Raw genomic sequence first — 19,694 nt, 5'->3', positions numbered from 1 at the left:
TGAAAGCAATTTTTAGAAATTGTATTATACAGCCCAAATGACAGTGAGATAAGACCTAAGTGCATGTGAGAACATCAGAAAGCAGTCCATGTATTTTCTCAAAATGAATAGGATTATATGTATATTATATGTATATATATGAAATTTAATTATAAATTTATATATACAAATTATATATATATATATATATATATATATATATATTTGTCAGTGCTAAGATCACAATAATATAACTAAAGCAATAACAAGTATTTAGAACAAAAATTTAATACCTGAATTCTAAGATTTTTATTCTCTTGTTCTAAATTATGTTTACAGTATTCCAGTTCTTTTAATCTATATTCCATGTCTGATAGTGTGTGTCGAAGAGAGAGATTGCTTTCTTCCAAAGCTTGGCATTTTGAAGTTGAGTCTTGAAGTCCTTGCTGTAGAGAAAACACAATAAGACAAATGGGGTCTACTTTGGGGGAAGAACACTCTTTTAGTTGATTAATTCTATGAAATAAAGCAAATATTTTTCCATGCCCAGTTTTCTTAAGAATTGATCCATAAATTTTAAGTTAAATAAGCCATGTAAAATATTAGATTCTTGCCCTTATTCTGAGTTACCTATCTTGAATAAGAAGGAATCAAGGAAGTATCATTGTACCAATTTAGCAATCTGACTCTTGCTACTCTTTGACAGTATTATACTCTGCCTTCTAACAGACGCCAAAATGACCATATGCCTAATTATTTATGGGAAAGTGGAAGCTGAGCAAAAAACTGAGACTGTCATGGGAGTGAAGGTTAGGAAGGGATTAGCCTTAGAGACTCATTACAATTTCCTAGGAACCAACTCTGTTCAAACATCTGGAGAACACTTCTAGAGCTGATTCTTTCGTTTATTCATTGAACAAACACATGCTAAGATCTACAAAAAAACCCACAATGAGGTATCATTTCACACCTGTAAGAATTGCTACCATCAACAAATCAACAAACGACATGTGCTGGAGAGGGTGTGGAGAAAGGGGAGCCCTAGTACACTGCTGGTGGGAATGCAGACTGGTGCAGCCACTACGGAAAACAGTATGGAGGGTCCTCAAAAAATTAAAAATAAAACTACCATTTGTCCAGTGATCCCACTTCTAGGAATATATCCTAAGAATCCTGAAACACTAATCAGAAAGAATATATGCACCCCTATGTTCATAGCAGCACAATTTACAATAGCTAAGATCTGGAAACAGCCCAAGTGCCCATCAGCAGATGAGTGGGTAAAAAACCTGTGGTACATTTACACAGTGGAATACTATACTGCTATCAAAAAGAAGGATCTCATACCATTTGGGACAGTGTGGAAGGACCTGGAGAATATTATGCTAAGCCAAATAAGCCAGGCAGAGAAAGACAAACATCACATGATCTCACTTATTTGTGGAATCTAAAGAACTTAATAAACTGATAAATGGAATAGATTCAGTGACATGGAAGCATGGATCAGACTGACGAATCTCAGAGGGATGGAGGAGACTGGGTGGGACAGAGTGGAATGGGTCATTGGGGAGAAAAAAGGGCATCTATAATATTTTAAACAAAAATAAAAAAAGTGGAAAAACAAAAACAAACAAAAAACAATTTTTTTCATGACACGTTAACAGATTAAATCAATGAGTTAACTTAGATTTTTGATATTTATGCAATTCTTGTCACCCAACAGCATAGATAATTGTGGACTGTATAAACTTTATATCTACAATATGTAAGGTTATCTTTTTCTGAGAGGCTTTTCAGTCATTGGAAATAGGCAAAGCCATTCAATTCTCATATGAACAAATTATTCCATCATATATTTTTTTAAATTTTTTACTTCGTCCATGTTTATTTTCTCATACAAGTGTGATGTAAAGTGTGTGGGTGTCATCATATCTTAATTGTGTCTGGATTGTATCTCATAACTCCAGTGTACCAGGAATTATACATAGGAAAGGGCATCAATATTGTTTATCATCAATAAAAATATAAAGCTACCTGCTGCTGCCGATTATTTGCTCTCACTGATGCCAAGAGTTCTTCATATTCTTTTATTTGAGTTTCTTTGAAAACTAAGTCTTTTTCAAGTCTTAACTTGTCATTTTCCAGGCACTGAAACAAAATTATTTGTTATGAATCAGAATTATAGAAACTTGTCCAAAGTCACACAATACAAAGATTTATTTACATTGGAAGGTTTAAATAAACACTTTTCATTTGTAGTTGCTTAATAAAGAGAATTCTTAAAAGTTAAGCAAAGTATGGATACAAAAGTATTGAAACTTTAAAAACCTGCATATTGAAAGAGACAACTTGATGGATTGGCTAATTTGAAGTGCAATGAAGCAGAAACTTCTGAATGATTTTAATGTTTTGCCTTAATCTATAAAGACTTCTTGTTAATCCCAACAGGTGATGAATTTTCAAAGCAGAGTCTAAATGTATTCATCAGAACCCAGAAACAAAAAATCCCACTCTAAAGTCCTCAAGGAATTATTAATTGTATGAAAAACATTCTGAATGTATCTAGCTGATGGCACCAAGAACACAAATTAAAATAGAAAAGGTTAAATACTTGGAGAAAGACATTTTCAAGTATTCAAAGAAATTCACAGTATGCTTTATTATTACAGAAAATGGGGAAATTCCCATTCAATGAGTCAGATTATTCTAATTTTCCAAACTACTCCCTGGCTTTAAGCAGTAAATTACTTTAGTGGTAAACTAATTAATAAGTGCATTCCCAATTTTCTTTCTTTTTACATGGGGCAGTTCTTTTCTCCTCTCAGGCTCAGTTAAGTGTTTCAAGAAAATAACTATGTCTGGGTAAGTATAACTTTGTGTTGTACTAAATTTTTAAAAGGTAGACTGAACCCCTTGATTTCTGCTTTAGGAAGGTAGGAACTAGAAAGGCTTTAGAAAGAAAAATCAAAATAAATGTTACTGTCAAGTCATTTTGAAGATGTCCAAGCTCTTCTCTTATGTTGCTGAATGTGGACAGCACTAGCCGGAGTGATTTATCAGACATACCCCTCATCTGAAGGAAGAAAACAATTAATAGTTTATTTTTATTAGCATTTAAAAATAGGCAATATAAGTGATAGTGATCTTATTTTTCTGTTCCTACAAGTAAACTTATTAACAGTTTTATTTTTAGTATGGCAATATTGTTAATAACATGTATAAATAATTCAAGCAATTCTCCTGAAGAGATCACACCTATGTAATTAAAACAGGGTGTATTATTTTTTCCATGATGAAGTATCATCTTTTTCACAAGACAAAAATTTATCAGCAAATTCTCAAATTTACTTTTATTCTTTATTTAAAGATTAGAAAAGATGAGGCAGTCAACCTTCAAATAATAAAATGCACATTCTTAAGTGTGCTGCCAAATGCATGGATTTTGCCTAACTTGAGAAGAAAATAATACTAGTTAAGTTTAACCTTAAAGTATAGAAACATCTCAAATTTTAAAGAACTTGGAAAAAAGCCCTTTTACTAGGATAAACTACTTTCTTCAAAGAAAAAAATTATGGCAATTGCCTTTTCTGGAAAGATGAAGTAGAAATAATTTTCCCTGCTAAGTAAAACTAAAAGCCCTGAACATTATGTATAAAAAGACTCTGAAAAGTGAAAAGAAAGAATTCTGTTAGGAACACTGGGATCTGAAGAATGATACAGAAGTTTCTGGGTTTACTTTTTGCTTCATATATCACAGATTGGTGGTGTGGAAATCAGTAACCCAGATACACCAATGGGTACAAATAAAAAAAAGCCCCTAGAAAAACCCACTCTCTTCAGCCAAAGGACCATGAAAAGAGTAGCCTAGCAAGGTGGAGAACTTTTATTAATAATCACTGTACTCCAGCTAAACACCACAGAAAAAACCCTGCAACTCTACTACAACTCAAACCATCAAAAGCCAGGAAGGAAGTGTAGACTTTCCCCCTCACCAGGCCTTAAAAAGGTGCATCAACACCACTCACCAGGTTGGTGTTAGAAAAGGTAGGGTGGAAAGATGGATCTTTCATCCCCACTGGGCAAAAATGAGACCACAAGCACTGTGGTGTCAGTTGAGACTACGAGAGGAGCCCAGGCTCTTGCTTTATTGAGCAGTAATGAAGCACTGCTCCAGCTCCTTGCTAAGATGATATCAGAGGATGTTTAGTGGGGAGTCAGGACTTCTATCACTGTCTAATGGAAATAAGACCACTCAGCTTGCAGTGTCAGTAGAAGACAAGTGGGGAACAGTAATAAGCCATTCTTCCTGTGCAAACCAAGCCCTAAAAATGTGAGGGTCTAGTAGAGGGCCACGATTCTTACCCCTGCTCAGTAGGAACAAGAAGCTCTTTTTATGATCAGTGTCAATAAAGGCTAAGTGGGGAACTTGGACTTCAACCCCCAACTGGCAATAACAGACAGTACCCTCACTTCCCCTGTTGTTTCAATATCAGAGGAAGCCTGCTAATACAAAAGATTTGAATAAGAACTAAAGCCATAACATAATACTCAAGAAGTCCAAATTTCAATTTAAAAAACCACTCATCATTCCAAGAATCAGGAAAATCTCAACTTGATAAGAAAGAAAGAAAAAAAAAGATAGATGTCAACATTAAGATAACAGAAATGTTAGAAATGTCTACAAAGAATTTGAAAACAGACATCATAAAAATGCTTCAGCAAGAAATTACACACTTAAATAAAAAATAGAAAGTCTATGCAACAAAACAAAAAGTCTCAGAAAAGAAATAGAAGATATATATAATAAATAAATGAAAATTGTAGAATTGAAAAGCTCAGTAACTAAAAAACAAAAACCTCAATGGATGGACTAGAAAACAAAATGCAAAGAATCAGTGAACTTGAAGATAGAAAAATTGAAAGTACTCAATCTGAACATCAGAGAGAAAATAGAGAGTATAAAACATATCTAACACTCACATCATCAAAGTCCTAGAAAGAAAGAAGAAAGGGTGGGTCTGAAAATGTATTTGAAGAAATAATGACTGAATACTTTCCCAAATTAGCAAAAGCCATAAACATGCATATTCAAGAAGCTGAGCAAAGTCCAAATATAATAAATTCAAGAAATCCACACCCAAATAGGTCAGATTTCCCCTTCCTTCCTCCCTTCCTTCCTTCCTTCCTTCCTTCCTTCCTTCCTTCCTTCCTTCCTTCCTTCCTTCCTTCCTTCCTTCCTTCCTTCCCTTTCTTTTTCTTCTTTCTTTCTTTTTTGGCCACCTTTTTATTTATTTATTTTTTAAATTAAATTTATTGAGGTGACATTGGTTAATATGATCATATAGGTTTCAGGTGTGGGTTTCTATGATACAAGATCTGTATATAGCACTATGTGCCCACCACCAAAAGTCAAACTTCTCCTGTCAGTCAGATTCCTTAAAACTAAAGGTAAACAAAATATTGAAAGCAGCAAGATAAATCTTTACTGTTGGGAGAAACATTTCAAATTACAGCAGACTTCTCATCAGAAACAATAGAGGCCAGAAGAAAGTGGCATACCATTTTTAAATGTTCAAAGAAAAGAACTGTTAATTGCAAAGTTTGTATCTAATGAAAATATCTTTTAGGAATGAAGGGGAATCACAACATTTTTAGATGAAGAAAAGTGAAAAGAACTTATCACTGAAGGACGTTCTCTGAAGAGAAAGAAAATGATAGAAGGAATTCACAGCATTAAGAAGGATGAAATAACATTGTGTGTGTGTGTATGAAAACAGTTATATTATGCAAACATTAATCAAAATAATCAAAAGAAAACAGGCATGCTATATTTATCTTAGATAAAAATGACTTCAGAGCAAAGAAAATTACCAAGGACAGAGAGGGCCATTACAGAATGATAAAAGGATCAATCCAACAAAAAGACATAGAAATATTAAATTTTTATGCACCAAACAATAGAGCTGCAAAATATATGAAACAAAAACTGATAGACTAAAAGGAGAAATAGCCAAACCCACAGTTATAACTGAAGATTTCTAAACCCCTTTCTCAGCAATTGATAGAGAGCTACTTGGCAGAAAATGAGCAAGAATATAGAAGAACTCAAGAACACTATCAAAAACAAAGGATCTAATCACCATTTATCCAACAATAGATTCACATTCCTTTCATGTGCCCCTGGAACATACAGCAAAATAAGACATATCCTTTATTATACAACAAATTTTACCTATTTCAAATGAATTGATCTCATATAGAAATGTGCTCTGACCACAATAGAATCAAACTAGAAATTGATAACAAAAACAACAAGAAAATCTCTAAACACTTGGAAAACTAAACAATATACTTAAACATAATCCACTGGTCAAAGCAGAAATCTAAAGGGAGATAAAGGCATCAAAGGGAAAGGGGGATGGAAGGAGGTAGAAGAAGGTAAAGGAGGGATAAATGGTGATGGAAGGAGACTCGACTTTGGGTGGTGATCACACAACACAATATATAGATGATGTATTATAGAATTGTGCACCTGAAACCTACATTATTTTATTAATAAATATCACCCCGATAAATTCATTAAAAATATTTTAAAAGGGAAATAAAAATACATAGAACTGAAAGAAAATATAAATACATAGAATTTGTGGGACACAGCTAAAGCCATAATGAAAGGATATTTACAGCACTAAATGCTTGCCAGGGGGAAAGGAGTGGGAGTGGGAAGTTAAAGGAGCCTAATATATGGTGAGAGAAGATTTGATATTGGGTGGTTGGCACACAGTACAATGTACAGATCTTGTATCATAGAAATCTATACCTGAAACTTATATGATCTTATTAACCAATCACCCCAATAATTTAAAAAAAGAAAATAAGAAAGGTCTCAAATCAATAATCTAACTTCCTATATCAATATACTATACAAAAAAGAGCAAAATATACCAAAAGCAAGCAAAGGAAGTAAATAATACAGACAAAAGCAATATACTTCAGTGGAAGTGTAAACAGAAAAATAGTAGAAGAGATCAATAAATCTAAAATATAGTCATTTTGGGGGAAAAATCAATAAGCATGATAAACCAGCAAGACTGACAAAGAAAAAAGGGAGGCGACACAAATTACTAGTATCAGCAATTAAATAAGGGATAGTAATAAAGACCCTGCTGACATCAAAAGGGTAATAAGGGAATACTGTGAACAATTATAGTCATATAAATTTGACAGTCTAGATGAAATAGACTATTTACTTGACAATCAGAAGTTACCACAACTCACCCAATATGAAACAGATCATTTGAATAGACCTATAACTATTAAGGCATTGAATTTAGAATTAAAAAAAACTCCCAAACAAATATGCAGGTCCAGATATTTTCACTGGAGGATTCTACCAAATGTTTAAAAGAATTAGCTGGGTGTGGCTCAGCTATTAAGTGTTGATCTATGATCCAGGAGATCATGGTTCAATTCCCAGTCAGGGCACATGCCCGGGTTGGGGGATTAATCCCCAGCATGAGGCGTGCAGGAGGCAGCCAATCAATGGCTGTCTCATCATTAATGTTTCTATCTCTCTCCCCGCCTCTCCTTTCTTCTCTCTGAAATCAATAAAGATATATTTAAAAAGAAGAATTAATGCCAAGCCTATACAGGGTCTTCCAAAAAATAGAAAAGGAAGAACCACTTCTCATTTCATTTTCTGAAGCTATTATTATTATTATCCTGATAACAAAACCAAAGATAATACAAGAAAGAGAAACTACAGACCATTGTCTCTCATAATTTTAGATGCAAAAATCCTTAGGAGTTTTTTTGTAGAAATAGGTCATGAATGCACTTCGGATGAGAATCCCACATCCAGAGATAATATTAAGGATGTTTCCAAGGCTCAGGTTCTGCAGAGCATATGTTCCCCATATCACTGTCTCTTTATAATACAGAATGTGTGCCACTAAATATAATATTTAAGTTTTACAAATATGACACCAGTTCCAAAATTTGTATGAGTAACAAAGGTTTGAGACCAAATATCAAATTTAGAAATTGTCTTCACTAGACAAAACCAGATTATCTTCAGAATCCTTTCTTGCAAACACATGTATTCTTTTAAGTCATACTCCCACAGAATCTCTCTTGGTCTATTTCTCCCTTCATTGTAGGGGAATTTACTGCTCCAGTGGTCTCTAGCCTTCCACAGTTTAAGAAAAGCAAGGCACTTGGTTTTCCATCCCTCACTGCCAGGGGTCTGGTGGGGAAGGGGTAGAAAGTAGAATGGAGAAGAGCAGAGCAGCAGATATAAATTAGAGTCAGGTTTTGCTATAGCAGTGAGGAGAGGCTAAGGGCATTTCACATTAAAGAATAATACAGGATGGGGCAAAAGTATGTTTACAGTTTTTCAGATGGAAAATAATACAGTAACAAATAAGTAATAATGTAAAAATAAACTCTGTGTTTCCCGCACTCACAACTATAAATTTACTTTTGTCCCACCCTGTATCTCCCAAACACTTTACTGAATGCTAGTCACATACTAACCAGTGTTTGCTGATCTGACCAAACTATAAAGCAACCTTTTTTTCATCAAAATACAGTGTAATCAGTTCTTGTTAAAGAAACATTTTTATTTGAAAATTTCTGTTCTTAATTAAGGGAAGCATCTTAACCTAACAGTTTGTTAGTGTTGTTCTCACACCCACTTTTGACCCCATCTCACCTGTAAAATATAGCGAATTTGCTGTTTAGTAAACTCTGACAATCCTTTAGGAATCAAGGATTCAATGTCTTCTGACTGTAAAAAAAAAAAAAAAAGAAAAAAAAAAAAGAGATACTTATCCATTGAACAGTTAGTTACACATTAGTATTTTAATCTTAGGGTCAGTAGTCCACAAACTTGTGCATCGGACTTAATTTTAGGGACATCAAAAGCTTATTTCACTTTTTGGGTATTAGTTGCTACAAATTTCGTTTCTAGCCTTATAGCTTCTTACTTTTAAAAAACAGTTTATACTACATGCACCATGGAAAGAACCCTGAATTTCAGGCATTTTAGGTAAAAGCTTTGGGCAACCAATCATATATTCCATTTCTATTTTTTCAAAAGAGTAATTTAAAAAACAATAGGATGGCCCTGGCCAGGTGCTCAGTTGGTTGGGGTGTCAAAAGGTTGCTGCTGGTTCAGATCCCTGGTCAGGACGTGCAAGGGACCCAACTGGCTGATGTTTTTCTCTCACATTAATGTTTCTCTCTCTCTCTCTCCTGTCCTCTCTCTCTAAAATCAGCAAAAACATATCCTTGGGTGAGGATTTAAAAACAATAAACTAAATTAAAAAAGATAAAAACAAGAGGATGACCTCTTAAATCCCATTAAACACTTTATTTCAGTGTATCTTTCAACAACCTTCTGGAAATTTTGTTGTATGGTAGATATGACATTTTAGAAGATGATTTTAAACAATGAAAATTTGGAGAAATAAAATAATACTAAGGGTTTATGAAAAATTTACATAGAGCTGTGGTGATTTTGGAAAGATGATATTGCCACAGCAATACCGAGAAGCCTCAACCAATTTTAAGTGAGAAGGTGAACTGAAGTCAGTATTTTAAAAGGCAATTTAGGGCTTAATGAAAAATTGTAAGAAATGCAGGATATCAATAAATTGGAAAAAAGATAAAAACACAAAAGAAGCCATTGTGGTTTATTACATTGCAATATGTTCTTTATTTGATGACTTATTCCATTAAAAGTAATTATTAACAAAATGTGAATATATAATAGAATTAATACTTGAAAAATTTTTTTGAGTTGCTAACTATTTATCATAGGACATACAAGGTTTCAAAATACCTTAAAACTGAATTTTCTATTTATTTAGTTAATGTAGATTTCAGTTTTATAAAGCAGACAATATATGGTCAATGAAATTTTAAATGTACTGATAAAGACAATTTAAATCATAAAGTGGTAGCTGATAAACACTTTTGTGTGAAAGGTTTAAGATTATTATTTTTACATTCATTACAAACATATAAATGGCTATATCATTTTAAAAGCAATATGATTATTTTTGGTTCCAAGTTTAGTAAAGTTACCAAACTAACCTGTGTTCCCAGTCTAACAAAGGTACCAAACTAAAATAATATTATTAGTGCAAATATCAGAATTTGCTTTGTTATCAATTATGTTTGATTTTTAACTCTTTACACTTACCTCATCTGTGGACTCAAACTCCTGTTTACTGCAAAAATGAAAAAAAAGGACAGACAACCTTAGGGAAATGTATACATTGATCATACATAAATGCTAATGTTCTAATTTGATCTCACTTTTCAATATATCACAATAGCACCAATTCAATTTGTAATCCAAATGAAAAATTTTAAAATAACTAAAATGTCATTTCACAAATATAAAGATAACTTTCCTGTAACCAGCTAATCTGTTAAAAATAAACAATACCCAAATAACAAACCAATAGAATATGCAGAATTGGTTTTTACCGTCCATTAACCATCTTTTGAAGCTAGATGTATAAGTCCTAAGTGCTTGACACTAAATGCTACCTGAGTGAATAAATAATGATAATAGTTGTTCTGTATTTACACCTCTTTTTTCTCTTTGTATTGCTCCTTTTCAGCGCTCATTCCAGCTTCTCTCTACAGTGTCTTCAAGTTTTATCAAAATCCAAAAGTGCAAGACAAGATTGAGTAACTCATTCAATCAACATGACAGTATAAATGGCAGAGACAGAGCTTAAAGGGATATTGGAATGTTTGCATAGGTATAGATCTTAAGCAACATGACTAAAATTTTAGTATAATAATAGAATTTCCAGCATCAAAATGAAGGTTTGGCCACGAGGGTTGGAAGGCCTCCCTGTTTTCCTTATTGTTGACACTATTACAGATGTCCCCATCATCCCCTTTACTCACCTCCTTTTTGAAGCCATGTTACGTAGGCAAGTACTAGAAGAGAATTGCTAGTAATTATATCAGTCTGGCACTTGCTTCTTTGGGGAGTGGTGAATGTGGTGAAGGGTACAATTTCTAGTGTTGTAAGTGGCAGCAGACAGGGCTTTATTTTAACCTACTTGTTCCTTCTGCACTTAGTGGAAGAATTGGGCCCTAAATACATTTAGTGACCATATTTCTCAAACAAAAAATCAAACAGTACACATGTTCTGACAGCAAAATAGAATATCTTAAAGTAAGATAGTCTTAGAAAATCACAGATATATGATTGACATACCCTCAGTAAAACAGAAAAGTGATTTAGAGATATTAAGCTAGTACATTAGCTCCTACATTTACAATCTTCTAAGTAAGTGCTTGTGAGTAATATATTCCTTAATGAAATAAATGAGTCACTCACTGTGCAAAACCTCTTGCATGCATTTATAAAAAATATCTGAGCTAATGTGGAGAAGAAATTAAGATTCCATTTACCAAGACATGACTGCCTATGTGCAATCATATGTATGTATGTATATATGTATGTATGTGGCATTTTCTGTGTTGCTCAAAATAATAGAAATTGTGGGGAAGCCCTAGCAAACAAAATGAAATATCTTCTACTTATTTAGTGTTTTACTAAAGTAACTGCATGCATATATTGGAAGGTAAAACAAGTTAAATATGAATCATAATGCTGTTTTAGTAATGTTGCATTACTGTTAAATTAAATCATCACTATTAATAGGCCTTTTATGCTTAAAATTCCAATTCCAATTTCAACCTAGTACACATGTCGCTAGTACCTTACTTTTTTCTACAAATAAGAAAATAATACAAAGAAACAAAACAAGAAACAGTCAACAGCCCTTAATACTGGAATATTAAACAGTAACCAGAATGTTTTTATGAGACAACCTTCTTTCATTTTGACCCTGGAGCCCACTCCTTGCTGAATTGCAATTTGGAAAGAAAAGTGGAGACAAAAGGGGAAGGAGAGAGGGAGAAAGTGGAAAAAGAGCAGAGCAGGCAGGTGGAAAGGTCAGAGTGTGAATTACATCTCTATTCAGCACTGGGGGCTGGTGGCTAGAATTACACTGGGGGAAAAATAGAGTGGCACTCAATTTATACGATCTCATCTCCTAGGAAGAAAGAAATGTAGCACAGAAAAACAAAAACAAAAAAAGAAGGGAAAGAAGGAAAAAATGAAGAGAAAGAAACCAACAACCTTATGACAAACAGAAACATATAAACACCAAAATTGAGACCTTCTCCATCCTGGATTGTTTACTAATGTGCAGATGCTAGCTTTTGATTTTTTGATTTTGTTTTTGTTATTTTTAGTTGCTCTAGGAATTAAATTCAAAGCTTTGCAGTGTTTAATTACACATTTAGGTCATCCATGTATATTTATCAAAACCCCTAAATGAAAGGAAGTGCTTTCAAAACCCCAGATTATATCTTTCCTTAGATGATTATTATGAAATAGTTGAACTTTCCTTGTTTAGTTATTATTTCTACTTCTATTTAGTATGAGACTAATACATTTAGAATATATTGAACTCTCATTCTGTAAACCTTTTTGAGTAGCAACTTCGTCAAAGCCATGTTCTTTGAACTCTTTGGGGGCAATACAAAACACAAATATTATCTTATTCTGTACTTTATACAAACATAATTGTTTCAAGACAAAATTTGCACAATATAAAATTGGTCTAAATTCTGTGTCCTCAGACATTTGATGATTCAAAATTTTGATAATTTCTTTAAATTGTCAGCAATACCTTAAAAAATTTGGAGATACATATCTAGTATTGAAAGGTTAAGTGATTTGCCCAAAGAGAAATGCTCTCAGAGTATAGGTACTAGTCCCAGATTTTGCCACTTTTGTAGTTCTAGGTCAGCAATTTGCAACCTTTTTCATCTCATGGCACACATAAACTAATTACTAAAATTCTGCGGCACACCAAAAAATATATTCTATTTTTTGCCAATGTGACAAAAATTAGGTATAATTTTGATTCATTCACACCAGACAGCTATCGTTTTGACGGTTGTCACTTTTTAATTTAACTATCTAAGGGAAAGAGGTCAGTGCCCCTGACTAAAATAGTCAAGCACTGCATGTTTTAAAAGTACTTGAGGTACACCGGTTGAAAAATCACTGCCCCAGGTCAATGGTTCTCAAACTTGAGAAAATACCAGAATCTTCTGGGGTGCTTGTTATTGGGCCTTACCCTCAGAGTTTCTCATTCTATAGGTCTGTTTCCAAGTTTTCACATGCTGCTGATGCTGCTTGTGAGTCCATATCTTGAACCATTTATTGCTTATAAGAAAACTATGAGATAAGCATTATTATTATAAGCCCTGTTTTCCTCATGAAGAAACCAAGTAACAGAGAGGTTAAACATGTTACTTGATATTACACATCTAGCATGTAACAAAAGCTGGGATGTGAATTCAACCTATGAACTCTGGATCTAGAATTAGGGTACTTAAGACTATGTCTCTATATGCTTTTGATTTCATAATGTGACATTTTGATAGAAATATTCACTGGGCATTCTTAATGAACAGAAGAGGAACACCGAGACAAAAATGAGCATCTAAGGAAGACTGTGGAAAAGCTAAATCGTAGTTTATAGCTAAAGAGTACTCAAAAATGTTTTAATTCATCTCAAGCACTTAGAAGGTGTGTGACTTTAAGTTAATAACTTAGCCTTTTTGAGTCCTCATTTGAAACTTTCTAGGGTTACTGTGTAAATTATATAATATAAAAAAACACAGTGGCACATAGTAGACAGTAAATAATTACTTAGAGTGAAGGGAAAGGTTTTAAGGTAGTGAGTTACACAAATGGATCAATCTGCGAAATAGTTGTTTGGGTAATCAGAGAAGGTGTTGTTTAGTATAAACAAAAATGAAGGCTTAGCTTCGAAAATGGGAATCATGCATTTATAATGACCCCAATTCAAATAAATGCTGTGCTTTGCTGTAACAGTGCTTAATTGCATGGATGTAACAGTAAAGAAGGCATTCATTCAACAAATATTTATTGAGTACCACACTAAACCAGTCACCAAGGAAACCAGGGTAAATAAAACAACCCTCATAGAGCTCTCTGAATTCTAATAGTGCAGGTTGGGTACTGGATGGATGGGATGGTGATAAAAAGAAACAATAAATAAAGCAGAGAGCTAAACTAATCGAGTTGAGATTTTTCTAAGTGAGAAGGACAATAAGACGAGGCAAGGTAGTTGAGGGTGATGATAAGAGAATGGTTGCAGTCATAAATATAAAAGCAACAAAAAGGAGGAGGGAGCTAATAAATGGAGAGAAATAAATGTAATCAATGGATAGAACAGATTATGCACAACAGATTAAAGCTCTCTAAGAAATACAAGAATCTAGTTAGTGAGTCAGAACTAGAAAAAATTCTACTGACTTTCTCCACCAGATTTTTATGAATTTGTGGGGTTTTCCTAGATTTTACCTGATAGATGATCACATCTGCAGGGTGGGCAAAAATAGGTTTACAATTGTTCTTATGGAAAATAATACAATAATTAATCAAAAAATACAAGTATAAACACTTTGTTTCACGTCCTCACAACTGCAGGCCTACTTTTGCCCTACCCTGTAAAATGTGACTATGTATTAGAAGACAATTTTTGAGGTGATACTTATGAGAATTTCTGACATAATAAGCTCTTATCTACACATGAACAGTTGATAAATTGTTTATTTGTATGTAAATATATAATTATGTGTTATATTGTATATTATTGTGTAACATACATATAAAGCAATAAAAGTATGTATGTTACACAGTAATATACAATATAATGCATAATCATATTTATATTTGATATATTATATACAATATAGTTTTAAAATATTACATAATATTTGTAATATATAAGATTGAATGTATATTAAACTCTGGTCTTCATATGTTGAGCACACAACAGTGGAAGATAAACAGTAATGTACTGGCAATGGGATTGTATCTTGTATCATCAGTGTAATATCTTAAAACAAGTTATAGTTTATCATGCATTTTTGAGCTCCTTGCCCAAGAGGCTGCATTTGCCATCAAAATACATTACAAAAGAAGGTATATAGAATTCTTTACTGATCCTAAAATGGCTGGTGTGATCTCTTTGATGATTTTCATAAAGTACATTAACTCTTAAAATGAGACATTTACTTATATCTGCCCATATAATTGTTCTGTTTCTCCATTAAAAGTACTAGAGTTTTGCTGTGGACCTAAAATGGCTCTAAAAATAGTCTGTTAAAAATACTAGAGTATTGTGAAATGTTTGATAGGTACGCCATCAAAGCAAATTATATATTTACCGCACCTTCCTCCAATTCTCCGCAAATGTTCTAATAGGCAGTGATATAGATCTGTATTTTTGCGACTTAGATCAGCAAGTAACTCTCCAAAATATTTGGGATCCAATTTTTCAGGGCCATCATCCTGAATTATCACCTGAAGAAAACATCAGCATCAATTATAAACCATAGTCAGCATTTCTACATTCACAGATGTTTTGATATGAAATGAAAAAAGTGAAATAACCAATTAATATGAGTAACTAATTACAAATTCACCTTATGAATCAAACTACAAAATTTTTTTATATCTAGGGTATACATTTTCAATATGGGAGGAATTTAAAGGAAAAGCAACATTGTAATAACATTTTCAATTTCATTTCTTACAAGTCTAAGTGACCTAATGAATGCAAAACTTGAATAATTTACATAATAATTCTGGAAAGTAGATGCTTAAGTAAAACAGTAAAACAAGTAAATGAAAATCTCTGAATTGTCCATTATCACCACCTGGCTTATACATCTGTCCCATTTTGGAAAATAAAATGTGAATTACTTGAATTATACTGACTATAGAAGAATTAATTTCATTTGGACTTGCATCTTCTCAGTGAAAGCTTGTTTTATTAGTATATCTTTAAGTTAGATTAAATAAACCTTCTTAATGCAATGCGTTTTTAATATATTTCTTGTTGAATTCCCTCCATTTATTATTTGGACTGAATATTCAATCAATATGACATTGGAAAGAGTAGCTCAGGGCCAAAGAGAAAATTCTTAGACCCCAGAGACTTTTGAAATCTTAAATACAAATTACTATGAATAGTGTCCTAAATAAGACCTATTCTATTAACTTCATATTCTTTGGTCCCAATCTTTTCAATATTGTTATCCACTTTGCCTCTCATCCCCAAAACAACACTACCTTGGAGGTTAATAACTTAGGTTGCATTTCATACTATCTTTGATATTGCATGTGGGACCAAAGGTTTCCTATAAACACAGATATTCTTAAGTATATGTATGATAAATGGGTTTCAAATTTCACCAATGATACTTCCTTTCAACCTGTCCACTGTTTGCAAACCCTAAAAAATCATGCATGCTGAGGCAAATAAAAGGATTGCAAAGTAAACAAAGATGAGCTTTCATAATTACGTCTGTGATATTATAATCTATTTATAAAATACAGATAAATAGGAAAAAGCCATACTCAAGATACAGTATAGTATGATCATGTTTTTGTTAAGATATACATTTTTCACATTTAAAAAAGTCTGAGTGAATACATGAAAATGTTTTCTTGTCCATGTACTCTTTCAAGTTGCTTTCTTAGAGAAGTAATGATTGCTTCTTAAACAGGGTAGACTTTGTTACACAGTATATTAAAATGCCATAGAATTAGTAAGTTGTGTGTATTCAGTATAAAACCTTTAAATGCTTACATGACCATAGTAATACATTCTATTTCCCAAGGTGTTCTCTGTTTCAGCAATCGCAGATTTCACTTTCTTGGGCATACATCATGTTATTCTGGCCTCTAGTCTTTACTCACATTTTGACTACTTCGAATACTCTAACAATTCCTGTGTATCCAAATCTTACCCATCCTTTGAAATCCATCTCAAGATCTACTACCACCATGAAAACTGAAACTATTCTAGTCAGTAAGCTAATTCAATTGAGCTCTTCGTGCTCAATTATCTTGAATTTTTCATATTATTTTACATACGTAAACCTTGTTCTCTCAGCACCCTCTCCCTAACTAAAAGAAATAAACAAACTTAAGAGTAAAAGAATGAGTCATACCTTTTGGTATATCCCATAGTATCTAGCACAATATTTATTGAGCACCCTACAGTTGCTCATTAAGTACTTGTTAAATTGAAAAAGTTATCTGCCTGGTTAGAAGTGACCCCAGATGCCAGATGATTCTAGAAATAGTGTGTGTGTTTTTAAAGATCTCTATCTTAAAGCAGCTAACTAATAATTATTAAAAAGAAAAGAAAAGAAAAAGAAACCCAAAAAAGAGCATAGGTACACTTCCGATCACTATTTGACTATAATAATGGCCAAGCAGTCCAACATATTGTCTCTGAGTGCAGGTAAAAAACAAAAAACTTTTATTAAAATTGCTGCCACAAACCCAAGGCAAGGCAACAATGTTTAGGTGTGAAAGCAGAGGTAAATTACTTATCATTTCTCAGGAAATTTGTAGAAAGAAAGTACTTTGTAAAGGGAAACCATAGGTCTCACCTCAAAAGTTCCTGTCCTGGTTCCAATTTGGGGTTTTGTGTGTGTTTAACTTAATTTATCTTTGAAAGTATTACAGATGTCCCCCATTTTTTTTTTTTTAAATATATCTTTATTGATTTCAGAGAGAGGAAAGGAGAGGGAGAGAGAGAGATAGAAACATCAATGATGAGAGTCATTGATCGAGCCCGCAACCCGGGCATGTGCCCTGACCGGGAATCGAACCCCGATCGCCTGGATCCTAGGTCGACGCTCAACCGCTGAGCCACGGCCGGCCGGGCCCCCATTTTTTTTTTATTTGCGGTCTATGAGATTCCAGGAGTGGAATTTTCTTGCTAACATCTATACTATATAAACTTTCATATTCAAAGATGATACCTTTGACCAACCATATTTACAAAGTTTAATGGTAGTGATAATAGAGCCCTGCAGATAGTAGGCACACAATAATTACAGATTTTGGCTGAGCTATCTAAATTTTCTGACCTGCCCACTCTCCTCAAACTTAGTGCCACACATTTGTGAGAAACGTTGCTCAGGACTAGGGATAGTTTGTAGGCAAGGTACAGTCACAACCCAGTAGTACAGGGCATTGGCTTAATTAAATGTATTCCCACTAGGTAACTGGCTTAAGTGTGTGCATTTTTCACCTCTTTAGAAGGGTTGCTTAGCAGATTATTAAGTATTTAAAATGCCAGTTACATAAAAGGGATTATACATAAATGCTTACCCCTTTAAAAGGTCATGAACATGGTAAGTAACAATGTCTGCTCTGCTTAGACTTTAGTGGGTGGTAACATTTTGCTAAAAACAAAACATCACTATTAATAAAAGGTTACAATGTATAGATTACTATCCTGCAAAGCACATAATGATACGATAACATTTTAGATAAGGTTACTGCTTCATTTATCTTGCTTTGATTTGGTACATTTAATAGCTTTTAGACTGATTGAAACCACAGTTAATCTAGTGGACTTTAATCCCTGTGAAATTAAATACATTTTAGGTACAATGTCATTTGAATATGAAACCAAAATGATGATGCATGCATCTAGGTAGAACCATGGAAAACATACATAAATTAGTTTTCTAAAAAATCATTTGAAACCAGATTTTGGTGCATTTTATTTTCAAAAATATTTTAATATCTTTTGCTTTGTGGAAAGCACTTTAGTTTCGTTAAAAAATATCATTACAATGAGAACCAGTTGATACTTGGTTCTTATATTGATACTTGGAAAGATCTGTAGCCTGGTGTTGGGGGAGGAAGAAGATAGAGAATTGAACATTCATTTGAGCAACTGTTATGTGCTTGGCACTAAGCCAGGCACTTTACATATTTTATTTCATTAAACTGTGTTGTAGATACACTACACATTAGGTATGATTCTGTCTCTTTTACAGATGGGGAAACTGAGGTTCAGTACAGTTAAATCAATGACTTCAGTCCAGTTAAATCAATCACCTAAGATCACACAGCTCAGTACAATCAGTTTTTATAACCCCAAATAATTAAATTGAAAGTCTATGTTTTTCCCCACCTTATTATGCTACTTCCAATTACAATTTAACTCTAAACACAAAACTAAAAATTGACCAGCCTTTAGTTTTAAAAGAGGCTAACTTACTTCTGCTCTATTACTCTTTAAAGATACTCTTCCGCCATGTGGAAGTGAAATATAAACACCAAGGAGCCTAGATGACAGAACTCACTCCCTGTCATCCTTTGTCCATGGGATCTGCACAGCCAGGTTACTCCATCTTCACTCTGTCCAAGAATGAACCCAATTCTATGTAACCCCATACAAGTGGAATTACCAGTTCTAAGCTTCCCAGGGCACTGTTCTATTTTCTGTAGCACTTCAACTTTATCATCATAAACTATTGAAAAACTGGAAAAATATTATCTATACAAAAAGCCACCAGTGTTTAACAAATCTCGAACTGAAGTATGAATAATAAAATAGAAAGTAATATATTAATTACCCAACTCTACTCATTTTCTAAATAAACAATATCTGGTCTGGTCAAATATATTATGAGTTGTACTAAGCTAATGAAACAATATAGCGTCATCATCACCACTGGTCAAGATTCTTAATCCTATATATTATTCCCATCTCTGATAATTGTCCCTCATTCCCTTTCTACTGTCATTACTCTAGCTT

General features: G+C 33.3%; 1 protein-coding gene across 1 annotated transcript in view; it reads right to left on the bottom strand.

The window, feature by feature from the left end:
• The window catches only part of POF1B (POF1B actin binding protein), a 67,187-nt gene that overhangs the window by 14,603 nt on the left and 32,890 nt on the right, over positions 1-19,694 (bottom strand). Inside the window, exons 7-12 of the mRNA XM_016213304.2 lie at positions 15,294-15,424; positions 10,187-10,214; positions 8,693-8,767; positions 2,960-3,052; positions 2,014-2,127; positions 273-425 (exon numbers count right to left, since the gene is read on the bottom strand). Coding sequence (XP_016068790.1) covers positions 273-425; positions 2,014-2,127; positions 2,960-3,052; positions 8,693-8,767; positions 10,187-10,214; positions 15,294-15,424 — 594 coding nt within the window. The remainder of the gene's footprint in view (positions 1-272; positions 426-2,013; positions 2,128-2,959; positions 3,053-8,692; positions 8,768-10,186; positions 10,215-15,293; positions 15,425-19,694) is intronic.

Source organism: Miniopterus natalensis, chromosome X (assembly GCF_054644295.1).
Source record: "Miniopterus natalensis isolate mMinNat1 chromosome X, mMinNat1.hap1, whole genome shotgun sequence".
Classification (NCBI taxonomy): domain Eukaryota; kingdom Metazoa; phylum Chordata; class Mammalia; order Chiroptera; family Miniopteridae; genus Miniopterus; species Miniopterus natalensis.
Note: the sequence above shows the minus strand (reverse complement) of the source record. Positions and strands in the feature narration are given on the sequence as shown.